Consider the following 12,409-nt stretch of genomic DNA (forward strand, 5'->3'; position numbering starts at 1 on the left):
ATTAAATACAGTTACACCACAAAATAAAAACTATCATCTAAATAGAACATGGTTTTATGCCATATTTCATGCTCTTGATTAAACTGTAGTCTTTTCACCATCAGTGCCACACCTGAGTCATGAGACTGTTGCCAGGTACTGTGTGGCTTACAATGCCTTCCAGGAAGAGGCCTGTAGGCCAAATAAACACAGCAACAAGTCCCCACTGGAGGCCAGTAATGACACAAACCTAATGCTACGCTATAGTGACTTCCATTCAGTCACAGACTTAATTAGTTTCATTGGGGTAAGGGGAGCGTGCAGTTATTATATCTGCACCTCACAGTTTAAACCTACCAAAGACAATATCTACTGTAGTTGGACGCATAAAATAGGTATTAAAAAATAAAAAAAATGTATTTTTAAATTTGCAATCAAATGGTAGGGTCTGGTTATTTGAAATGTTTAACATCAAACTAAAATTTAAAAAAGTATATAGAATCACTAAAGTCTCCACCCTAGGCTAGTTTACTGTAACTCATGTGACTTCACATCAAGCTTATTAGAGCTACAAACTTACTTTCATTTAAACTATATTTACAAACAATTACAGAACAATGCTAAAGTACACACTATAAGTATGGGGTGTAACTTCAGTTAGCAACATTTGGCCATGATAAAAAAAAAACATGGGGAAAAACAGAAACATTGACATCAAAAACGAAAAATATGACCTATCCCTTTAAATTAGCCTGTGTCAAGTCTTCCATTGGCCCCGCCTCCTGGTCCTTTATTAGCCTATCTGAGCGCAGTGCACGTGACGAGCGTTCTTTGCGATGACCTCATCCCTGGTGTGGGATGACGTCAAATTCAAGATGGATGGAATCACGACCAACGCGCAGAAATTTACACAACAGTGAATAAAGTCCCGGCTGTGTGGAGGAAAGACCATATTGACGACGGGCAGGGTAAGTGTAGATAGACTACCAAACTTAACGTTAAACAAAATTAGCAGGAAGGGTGAAACATAGTTGGTAGAGTGCTGTTAAGCAGAAGCTTTTTCCTTTTCCTCCCTGACGTAACTCGAAAGGGGGATTGTGCTGCTGTAAAACCTGACGAGCTACAACCTGTTTTGCAGCCAGCAACTGCGCCGTGTCAGGCCAGGTTGATCCATTTTGGTGAAAAAAACAAAACAACACCACTTCCATCGGGGGTAGCGGGTACAATTCACTCCCCCACACTCCAACAGCCTCTCTGTCTGCGCCGACTGTGTTTTCATTCCCGGCATTACCGTGGTGGAGTCCATTGAAACGCGCTCAACTTTTCCCCTCTTTATTTTATTGAATTGTTGTAACTGTTAATGTTAAAGCGGAACCGTTGTAGCCTCGGTTCTTTCGCCATTTACCCACACAAAAAGAGAAACGCGTGACTCATGTCTAAACTGAAAGTGGCATTTCGGTTGGAGAAGTTAGGCTATCTGTCATGAGAAACTGAGCCACGTCTCATGGATGGTCTAACGCTGAAAGCCTCGCTCGACTTCCTCATAGAAAACAGACACAACTGAACATCCCCTGTTGTTCTCTTATCGTGGACTACAAGTTCTGACGAAGAGGCAACCGAGAGTTCTTAGTTTTTGATGAATGAATGGAGCTTCTGCCCGTGAACCTATTATAGCAAGTGTCAACAACGTCAACATGAGTAACATGCCTTCCGGTCACAATTTCCAAAATAAACCCCTTAAGGAGCAACGGGCATTGTTTTTGAGAAAACTAGGATTGTGAAAAACATATATAATATTTTTTTTACAATTGCTGTGTACAGTGTTCCTATGTGAGAACAATGCAAATAAATTGAATAAATTGGTGTCTTATTATTGTATAATGTAAATACACTACTAATAGTAGGCATGTCTCCCACACTTTTATTGTTTCAGGTTAATTTTCTCTAAAAATTGTCTACCCATGTCCAGTCACCACATATTGCAGATGAGATAAGAGGAGTGGATAAAAATGTTGATATTTTTATATGAGTCACCTTCAGTTATTACCATGTGCTCACAGCAGTGAGGTTAAAGAGTAGAGCAAGTGGTGAGGCAAGTCCTTTGCACTTTTTTCCCCCAGGTTTTGAGTCTCATGCCACCTACAGGCTGCCCTAACTTGTTGGTGGAGGTTGTTAGAGCTGGATGCAGCCTGAAAAGAATAGGCAGGTGCGTACACTGCTCAGGGCTGAAAAAATGTTCCATTTTTTATTTTAAAAAATTCACGTAACACTTTTTTTTTTTACAGTTAATATTCTCCTAAAAAACTGCTTAAATAAAACAGCAGTCAAAAATGAGCCAGTTAAGGACAGCGTTCCTTGTTGTGAAGATGCAAATACATAATTTCTATCAAGGAAACTGATTTTAAGTAGGGTTGCTGCATTAACAATACAGCAGAGGTTAACACAGCATTTCTGTTTTTCAGATTTTATATAAAAAACAATATGGAAAACACAAAAAACTATTTCATCATTATTTCTTAAGAGCTAGATTGATTTAAGCGTACCTCTAACTAAAAACACAGGTTAAATGATACATTGATATAATGTTTTTTAAACCAAACCTACGCCCTAGAGTACCTCATCAATTGGTGATTTAGTGTACATTGCAGTGTAACAGCAATATTCTCAATGTCCACATAACCACTATACAGAGGGAGAATGTTTTTATGTTAAAGTGTTCACCAATACAGGGTTTCCATCAAGAAGTTGTTTAACCAGCCAGATCCTGATGCATCTCATCTCACAATCAACTTAGTTAGTAGATGACGGACTAAACAATAGTCATATTCATTAAATATGGGGCATTTGCTGCAAGAAATACCACCTCTGTTCTTTTCTTAACATTTTATTTCATAGAAGTGTATTAAAAATGTTTGTGATGCAAGTGGAGGTGATCTTTAATTCAGGCGAGCCACCTCTGCCCAATACACACATTCTGGGGTGAAAAGCTTTTATTTTAAAGGCAAACTTTTTAAACTTCCTGCATTAGTCTGTGTCACTGAGGGTGGCTTCACACATCAGCATTTTCATACCTTTTGATAACTAACATGATGTAATGCACATGAGCTTGCTGTGTATGTCCTTCTGTATTAGCTTGCACCATGTTGCGGTAAATAAAAGGGTTAAACTTTGACCTCATCATAAACAACAACCAGTATGAATAAAAATTGCCAGAGAAACATGAAGTCACACCTTCCTCTTAAAACAATATACAATTTAATCAGTTTAATGCTTACTATTACAAATGACTTTATTGAAGTCATTAATATTTATAATAAAACAATAGATAATCCAGTAAAAGTCAGCATTTGTTCACAGTAGGCCCACGACCAGCAATTATTTTCATTATCGATTAATCTGCTGATTATTTTATCGATTTAATCGTTTGGTCTATAAAATATCAGAAAATAGTGAAAAATCCCAAGCCTGATGTCTTCATATATCTTTTTCATCTGACCAACTGTCCAAAATTCAAAGATATTCAGTTTACAATGATATAAAACAGAGAAAATCGATTAATCAACTAAACGTTGCAGCTCTAAGTCATAGTAATTATACTATACATTATTGTTCATTAGTATCATTACTGTGCCTTAAAACCACTATTTGTTTCCACATAGACCACACACTTATTAAGCAAGATGCTTAGATAACATAGCCAGGTAATGTCTAAACTGAAATAATCATAAATAAATAAATATATCCAAATACCAGTGAATTTCAAGTTGTTTCAGGTGTTCTGTCAGGTGCCAGCTGATATCTTGTAAATTATATTACGGACCTATTATAGTTAAAAGTCAAATTATTGCTTAAATGTAAAAAAAAAAAAAAACATTTTACATTTGTTACAAGAATTCTCATAAATTGCCAAAACATGCAAAACTGCAGTAGAATGAAGTTGTTTTGAGTGAAAAACATCAAGAAGACTCAGTAACTTGTGGTGGATTTTTATTTGCTGTTTAGAGGCTATAACTGTGTATTGATTTTGTTTTAGATGCTGATATTTGTTTGATATTATATTTACCCAGTCATTAATTCATCCTGTTATACATGTTAGCATAATTGACTTGTTGGCTGGATTAACTATAATTAAAGGCTACATCATATATTGGGATAATATAATGGAAATTCACAGAGTATGCTATCTCTGACACTGGTGGCGTTGTGGCATGAGATATAACAAGACTGATAGACAGGCAGACCTGAGCTCCAGTTGGCTATTCTTGTACGTGTGCGTGTGCCTGTTCATGCCCGTCTCTATGACAAACTAATTTTGTGCACCCTTAATGATCACCTTTTTGTATTTATATTCCTTTTATATTTACTTTCCTGCATTCACATGTAATCCTCTTGTCTTTCAGCCATGGAGAGCCTAGTGCATTACAGCAATCCTTCCCATGCCCTCTCAGTGTTAGGGGGTCTGAATGAGCAGCGCCTGCGGGGCCAGATGTGTGACGTAGTCCTGGTTGTGGCGGACCAGAGGTACCAGGCCCATAAGAGTGTTCTGGCTGCCAGCAGTGAGTATTTCCAGTCCCTGTTCACACGGATGGACGCAGAGTCACTGAAAGTTGTAAACCTGGACTTCTGTGAGCCTGACGCCTTCGAGATAGTTCTGAATTACATCTACTCCTCCTCACTTTTTGTGGACAAAGGCAGCCTGGCAGCCATTCAAGAGCTGGGCTACAGCCTTGGAATCCCTTTCCTCACCAACATTGTGTCATCAAGGCCACATGCATCCTACTGTGTGTCTAGAAAAAGACTTTCGTTCTCAGAAGGGGATGAGAATGATGTCCAGACAAGGAGCGTCATTGTGTGCCGGGTCCGGAATGACACAACCCATCCCTCTCACTCACATAATCCGAGGAAAACATCAGAGAGACCATCATCTCCCCACTCTACTCGAGAGTCAGCTCAGCCTCCATCAGAACACAACTCGTATGAATCAGTCAGAAACTCTGAATCCATCAGCAGGAAATCATTTGAACAGAGTGAAGCCTCTGAAAGGAAGTCCACCTATCCATACACCTCCATATTAAAAGGGAATTCATCACACATCGCATCTGTTAGGCCCCAGTTGACGTCATCAGTGTCTTTCAGTGATGCTGAAGTGCAGCACATCAGGCTGCAGTCTGGCACTAACCAGGACCCTAAAGAGGAGAATGAGGAGCAGGAGCCCCACTATCACACCAAAGTGCCCTTTCAGGGTCAGGCCAGTGAGCCAAGCCAAACCATTGACAGGAGCGGGCCACTCATAAAAAGCCTACTCCGAAGATCATTATCCATGGACAGCCCTGTTCCAGTCTTTTCACCCACACTGGAGCTCAAGGAGCTGCAAAATCGTGAACAGTCAGTTGTTAAAATGGCATCAAAAGCATCTGGGACAGAAACATTTGCTCACAATGGCAATTCAAAAAGAACATCTCCCCTGGTTCTCAGGTCAAAGTACCCCAGCAGGTATGATGAAGAAACTCAGGTAGAAAGAGAGGTCAGTGTGAAAGCTGAGCCGAGCAGTCCACTCGCTGACCCCATGGACATTATTCGTATCACAGTTGGAGATGCATTGCCAGTCAATCTTAAAGACTTGCAAACAAATTATGACCAAGGTTCAAGGCCAGACTTCAATTCTTTTGGGAAAAGAAAGGACAGGCCAGACAACAGAAGGTACCCATTCAAGAAGAGCAAAATCTTTAAAGAACATCCTCTGACACTTGACGAGAACATGTCAAAAACAGTACCTCAGAGTGCCAGCAGTGACTCTAATGAGAATAGTGGGGAGCCGCCTCAGAACAAGATTTTCAAATGCTGGAACTGTTTAAAGGTTTTCAGGTCCAGTGCTGGACTACATCGCCATGTAAATATGTATCACAACCCTGAAAAGCCGTATGCTTGCGACATCTGTCACAAGCGCTTCCATACCAACTTCAAAGTGTGGACTCACTGCCAAACTCAGCATGGTGTAGTACAAAACCCAGCCTCATCCTCCAGCTCCTCTGTACTGGATGAGAAATTTCAAAAGAAGTTGATAGATATTGTGCGAGAGAGGGAAATAAAGAAAGCCTTGCTTTGGAAGTTAAAGAGGAATAAGCAGAGTTTGCAATCTCCTGCACTCACCAAAAAGAGATCAAGGCCCAGCTTCATATGTCCTTACTGTGGGAAAGTATTCGTGTTCCAGTCTCAGTATAGACAGCATTTAAGGACACATCCTGCTGATAAACCTGACCAGGACACAGCGAACGAGAGCATCCTCTACCAGGAACAGGATGAGATCATTCAACAGAAGAACACAGACGCTGGTGTTTACTCCTGTAGACTTTGTAATATGAAGCTGTCTTCACTCTTTGAGCAGGGCGACCATGAGAGGGGCTGTCGACACGCAACTGTATGCCCCTACTGTGGCCTCCGCTTCTCAAGTCCAACGGTCAAGAAGGACCACGAGGCACATTGCAAGTACAAGAAACTGACGTGCCTGGAATGCATGCGAACCTTCAAGTCCTCCTTCAGTATATGGCGCCACCAGGTGGAGGTCCACAACCAAAACATGATGACTGTTAAAGACCAGATTCACCTGAAGCAACAAGAGGACAATGAAGAGGCGTCTGAAATGCTCAGAGAGGAGCATTACAGTGATGAGCCTCTAGCAACTGGGAGCTCAAGAGAGAATATCAGTTACAGTGACTCCTCAGGTCCACCCATGTATGATTCAGAAGACTCCTCATCCTATGTGCCTGAGGACCTGAGCATGGGCCACCATGGCAAGCTGGTAGTGAAGGAAGAACCGTTAGAGGAGGCTGTGAGTGAGAGGGAAAACACAGAGACTGCCAAAAGTGGGCCTGAGGAACCCGGTGTGTGGCCATGCGAGAAATGCGGAAATCTTTTCAGCTCTCGCAAAGACCTGGAACGACACCAGGAGCTGCTATGCCACATCAAACCGTTCATCTGTCACATCTGCAACAAAGCCTTCAGGACCAACTTCCGCCTTTGGAGCCACTTCCAGTCCCACATGTCGACTGCTAACGAACCTGGAGCCAAAGAGATCGACAGACACCCCTCACCTCTGTCTCCCTCCCCTCCCACGACCCCTCAGAACTCTGAACGTCCCTCCCCACAGGCCTCCGTGCTCAAATCCACCCAGACGGCACCAGTCGCTGAGGCAATGGCTGAGGAGTCCAGCAGCCCAGAGCCCTGTAGCTCATCAGTAAGCAAGACGAAGAGGCCTGAACTAGAACGGCAACCCAGCAGCCACAGCCCTCTGTCAAGGTCGAACAGCATGGAGAATCCAGGTGGCCCTCAGGAATCAGACACACTCTTTTACCATGCACCGTCTCTCTCTGCCCTGACGTTTAAGAGGCAGTACATGTGTAAACTCTGTCACAGGACCTTCAAGACGGCCTTTAGTCTCTGGAGCCATGAGCAGAGTCATAGCCACATGTAAACATCAGACAAGTTATTGTAGTGCATTTCTCTTGAGAGACAATACTTAATATTAGAATAAACACAACTCAGCCTACAAAAGGAAGACTTTGAATGTATAGCTTATTCGCTTGCCTCCAATGTCATATATTTAAGTGGCCATATTCATTAGAGGTGTAAACGTGAATGTGCAATCAAGTGCTAGATTCCTCTGTGAGACGAGATGATTATAAATGATTTATTTTCTTTTCAAAATGAGCTATAAGCATTTATCTATTTTAAACCTCTTAGTTGTCTGCCTGTATTTATCTATCTAGGTGTTTTGAGAAAACAAGGTACAGAGTTGCACCCCTCATTACATCAGCTGCGCCGCTTTTGACTTAAAGGAACAGTGAAAAAAGGTACAACTATATACATTGTTTTCTCAGAGTGTGGAAAAAGTGCTTTAAATTTTTGGAGGCTGCAGCAGAATTAAAGAGTAGTGCTTTTGCTTTTGTATCAGATCTGTCTCTTGGTGTGAGCGACAACCCTTAAGATAATATTGGTGGCCTCAACAATGTATTCAATATGCACTTTGTTTAACAGTTTGATTCTGTTACAGGGACATAGTCCAAAATGTTTGCTTGGATCCTTTCACTGAGGTTTTAGGCTGCAGAAGTAGAATGATAAATAGGCCCAATAGTTTCTGTTTTGTTTCTTCATGCTTAGCAGACTTTTGCATTTGTTCTCTCATATTTGAGTTTCTTATTGCCTTTATGTCATTTTGTTTAATGGGCTGATTGAATAAGACCTTCAGTATAATAATAAAGTTATATCACATACTGTACATCAAACACCTCAGACACCTGTTGTTTTAGATATAGCAGTTCAGTATGCAGCCTTGATTTATTGCTTACAGTCTTCATTCAGTACTTATAATTTATCTTCCTAATTACTAGCCTGGTGGATCATTTTATGTGTATACACATGAATGAGACAGTGCAATCATCAGTCATAAGATTTGAGAAGTTGTTTTTTTCCACAGGTAAATGACTATAACATTTCTAATGTTGCTGAAAAAATTTGTAAAAGGTGCTCAGATGAGCTTACTTGTAAAACTGGGGAAACTGTCAGTGAAAATAATGGGCTGGGTTGATTTGATAGTATCCAAAGTACTAACATAACATCAAGTATTTGGCTCATTACATCAGCAAACGTTCAGAAGAATTTTTAAAAAAGCACACTGCAGCATAGTAATGCAATTTATGGTTATACTCAAATAATAAATATGAAAATGATCATATTAATTTGTGTATATTAGACATTATCACCATTTCTGAATCACTAAAGTCTGCCACCCCAGTGTAACACCAGTGTTATGTAAATACTCATACACTATTGCAGTTAAACACATTTGGTAATTAACCAAGCTTTGGAATGCTTTGATGGCCTTATGCAACTTTAAAAATATTTTGTCTATTATTTTACATAAAAGCACAATAGAGTTTCAGATGACTTATGACTCAGGCTTTTCGAGGTGGTAAAGTCAAGAAGGGGGCATTAGAAAGCAAATCTTATGTGAAAGGTGAGAGAGTGTTCCTGCTTCCTAAAGACTTATTATTAAAGATCGTGTTTTGATTGTATTCCAGTTGTTTCACAATTGTATTCTTGTACAAGTATATACAGTACTTCTGCTTTGGCTTGATGCATTAGAACTTTGTCATAAATTATTATGACTGCTACTATTTGGGAGATGTTGCATTCAAAGAGTGCTCCACACAAACTATGGGAATTTGTTTTCCACCGCAAGCTGCATTGTGATGTTAAATTTTTTGGAGAAATTCTGTATTGGTAATAGTGCTCTTCATTTCTTGTGATAGAAACTTTCTGAAAGTTTCACAGAAATGATTAGATTGTGTATATGGAAGTGTTTGTATCCTCGATTTTGTACCAATTTTGTTAGTAAACAAAGGTTTTATCTTTTTAGTATTCCTGTGCTCTCACTGCAATAACGAATATTTGTATCAGCATTGGTTGCATTATTGTTGCTTTTGGAGACTTGCAGCTGTTTTGTGTTTAGATTTTTCTACAGTTTTTGTGTTTCATTTCTGTAATAAAGAGTAACAATGGAGTATATATACAACCATTGGTGTTATTTGAATTATTCAGTTAAGTGGTAAACTCTACCCAGCCCTGCAGCTCATTTAAATCTTAATCAAACAACATTTAACTACTTTTCAGGACTTGACATAACCCTCAGTGAGCTTGTTTGGTGCCACTTTACTTAATTTGAAATTGACACATTGGAGTTCTGAATTTACCCTTTACCCTGATAAACTATTACTTAAACCATATTCACTCACTGGATTTACTGCATCTTCTTCATCACCAAAACACTTTTTCGACTTTGGCATACTGCCCCGGTACTTCAAAGCAGATACAAGAGAGCCCATGTGCAGTATTTAAATGATAGGACATGTATAGGACTTTGGATTTAGTGATACACATCTCCCAGGGTCTTAATTCAGGGTAGAACACTTCTGCCATGTATATCCAAATCTCCAAACCTACTATACTAAGACATGTGGTTTTCAATTAAATAGAATATGTATGAATTTGTGTTACGCATAAAAGCACTGATTAATCTTTCCTTTACACACTAGTAAAGCACAGATAATTAACAGCCAGTTGTCAGTTTCATCAGTGTGACTGGTGAGGCAAATAGAAGCTTGTTGAAACTACCTGTGGAACTAAAGTATGTGAAAACAGACACACACGTCATCCTGTTGGCAGACAACCCTGAGCCAGGGGGATGTTGTTCAAGCTGTGGGCCACCGTGACAATTTCTGACTGGAAACTCGGGAGGTGCTTGCTTTAATTTGGAAAAATGGCAAACTGGAAATCCTGTCCTAACCATGTGTAAGGTCACACTCCCCATGACACTGTGCGGAGAGGAAGTTTTCACATAGATGCGGAAATCTGTTCCCAAACTCAGATATATCTTTTGCATTTAAAAAAAAAAAAAAGATTTTTTTTTCTTATTTGATGATCCAGTCGTGAGTTTTTTCTTTGCCAACAGTTGTTCTCATCTCAAAGGTTAGGATAGGTTTACAGAATCAATCTTTAGCTTGAAAGAGCTATGATTGTTGACTATAATTACCATCAGTTACAATGAACAACATTTATTGTCAAAGATTTACAATAATTTACAGATGTGACATACAATATTCCATTTCTAAATGGTGGAAGGTAAAGACAATTGGGAGAGAAAAAGCTTGCAAAAACAAAATATCTTTAAAAGAGACATTACATAATTAAGAATCTTAAGGTACAAGCAATACTGGAACCACAGCAGACACATCAAAACAGTGACTGATTACACTGACACTGCTTCATTGTAGCAGGAATAGAGCTGACAAATCCTGTTTTTGAGCATAGAAAGAGGTGCCAGGCATGATTATAGATACAGGTATGGATAAAATCATCCATAGCTATCTATCTTTCTGTCTTGGAGCATCCTCACAGTGCCAAGGTGTCTTTAATCAGCCTTCTCATTGTTGTGCTTACAGAGGTGCCGAGAGAGTCGGTGATCTGGTATGTGATTTTGTAAAGGTAGGGCTGGACATCTTTGAGACTGGTGTCAAAAACATTGTCCACTTCAGACTGGGTGGGCATCTTTGGCAGGTATTCATGGCGGTTTATGACCTCAACAACGTTGATCACCTTCTCGCCCAGCTTCTCGCCCACTTTCTCCCTGCAGATCTGTCTCTCCTGCTCATTGGCCAGGTTCACAACGTTGACCTTGATGCTCCAGACTTCCCAGGGAATACACTCGTCAGAAAAAGGCCAGCGAGACTTCTTCTTCTGGTAAAACTCCAGGGAGATTTGCCCCATGCCATCGCTGCCAGAGTTGCTCAAAGCATCCTGTAACCAAAGCATATAATAAATTCGTCAAATGATAGGCCTCCCCATGCATTACAGTAAACAATCACTTGTTGAAACCACCAATTACCTTGAATTCAGACACAGCTCTCCTGATCACTCTGTCCAGCTCCTCCGAGGACACCCTGACAAAGGTGAAATCGATGAAGTCGCAGTCGATGTCTAGTGTGCCCACGGTACCGATGGAGTACGTGCCCTCTTTTTTGTAGTGAAATTTCCCGGTGCTGCGATGCAGTAAAATGGTGTGCAGTAAAGCCAGCATAGCTTCTTCCACCTGCCTCGCCTCCACTGTTACTTCAAGAACTTCCGAGCGGCAATTCATTGCGAAGTGATAGTTATTTCCATTTACATGCGACGACGAGTAGGGTGATGATGGCTAACGTTACTATATGTCAACTCGCTCACGTTAGGTGACGAAGATATACTTTGTTTACCTCTACGGATGGGCGGGGCCTATCCCATACAGTGTATTACAGTATATTAAAGTACAAAATAGTTTTGTTTTTTTTCATAAAAGCTACCCTACCTCTGAATGTAATTTCTGCAGACTGAGCACAGGGGCATTATAACAAAAGCTAGCTAGCTAACTGTTTGCTACCAATGGGACAGGAAGATGTGGTAATGATGACAGCGCAGCAGGACGATCTACGGCAGGTCGCGAAGTTCAAACCGCTCATTTGGAGTCGTTTATTCTTATGGGACTTACTTTATCTAATATAGCACAAAACCGCATTCCTGATTGAAACAAATATTCTAGATACTACACCTCAGCCTCAGTTGGGAAATACGCTTAGGTTCTCACGACCACCAGACAACTACAAACCCTCGCATTTGTCGCTGTGCATTCTGGGAGTTACAGTCTGTGCCACATATCCGTTTCCAAACGGCAACTTTATACAATCAGACTGAGCCGCACACAAGTCCAACGGCAAGGATTGCACTCTTCGCTTTCGGGATGTTTTCCTGGGACTCTTGTTCAGTATGTGGATATCGTCTGGTGGAGCTTAACCGCAGACTTTGGAAATAATTCCCATTTGGTCAACTTTGGCGGCTCAGTAGC

The 12,409-nt window shown here is 40.5% G+C and overlaps 2 protein-coding genes across 3 annotated transcripts; one reads left to right on the top strand and one right to left on the bottom strand.

The window, feature by feature from the left end:
• Window positions 1–789: 789 nt before the first annotated feature.
• Window positions 790–9,550, top strand: zbtb21 (zinc finger and BTB domain containing 21). Of its 2 annotated transcripts, XM_044221462.1 has the most exons (3): window positions 796–947; window positions 2,100–2,185; window positions 4,380–9,550. In XM_044221462.1, exon 3 carries the CDS (start codon window positions 4,382–4,384, stop codon window positions 7,448–7,450), a length of 3,069 nt encoding a protein of 1,022 aa, XP_044077397.1. In that variant the 5' UTR covers window positions 796–947; window positions 2,100–2,185; window positions 4,380–4,381; the 3' UTR covers window positions 7,451–9,550. The 2 variants fall into 2 exon arrangements, with proteins under 2 accessions (XP_044077396.1, XP_044077397.1); XM_044221461.1 differs by lacking the exon at window positions 2,100–2,185 and having other exon boundaries at window positions 790–947.
• A 1,023-nt stretch (window positions 9,551–10,573) lies between these two features.
• On the bottom strand, window positions 10,574–11,671 carry atg101 (autophagy related 101). The gene is made up of 2 exons (XM_044221468.1): window positions 11,420–11,671; window positions 10,574–11,331 (listed from the first exon to the last, which is right to left on the bottom strand). The coding sequence occupies exons 1-2, from the start codon at window positions 11,669–11,671 to the stop codon at window positions 10,927–10,929; spliced, it is 657 nt and encodes a 218-aa protein (XP_044077403.1). The 3' UTR covers window positions 10,574–10,926.
• Window positions 11,672–12,409: the final 738 nt, after the last annotated feature.

Source organism: Siniperca chuatsi, linkage group LG14, assembly GCF_020085105.1.
Source record: "Siniperca chuatsi isolate FFG_IHB_CAS linkage group LG14, ASM2008510v1, whole genome shotgun sequence".
Lineage (NCBI taxonomy): Eukaryota > Metazoa > Chordata > Actinopteri > Centrarchiformes > Sinipercidae > Siniperca > Siniperca chuatsi.

What these genes read in the sequence shown, in the direction of transcription:
- zbtb21 (XM_044221461.1), top strand. Translation starts at nt 4,382, where the DNA reads ATGGAGAGCCTAGTGCATTACAGCAATCCTTCCCATGCCCTCTCAGTG.
- atg101 (XM_044221468.1), bottom strand. Translation starts at nt 11,671, where the DNA reads ATGAATTGCCGCTCGGAAGTTCTTGAAGTAACAGTGGAGGCGAGGCAG. An exon ending in GAGCTGTGTCTGAATTCAAG is followed by an intron (nt 11,332 to 11,419) that starts GTAATTGGTGGT and finishes CTTTGGTTACAG; the next exon opens with GATGCTTTGAGCAACTCTGG.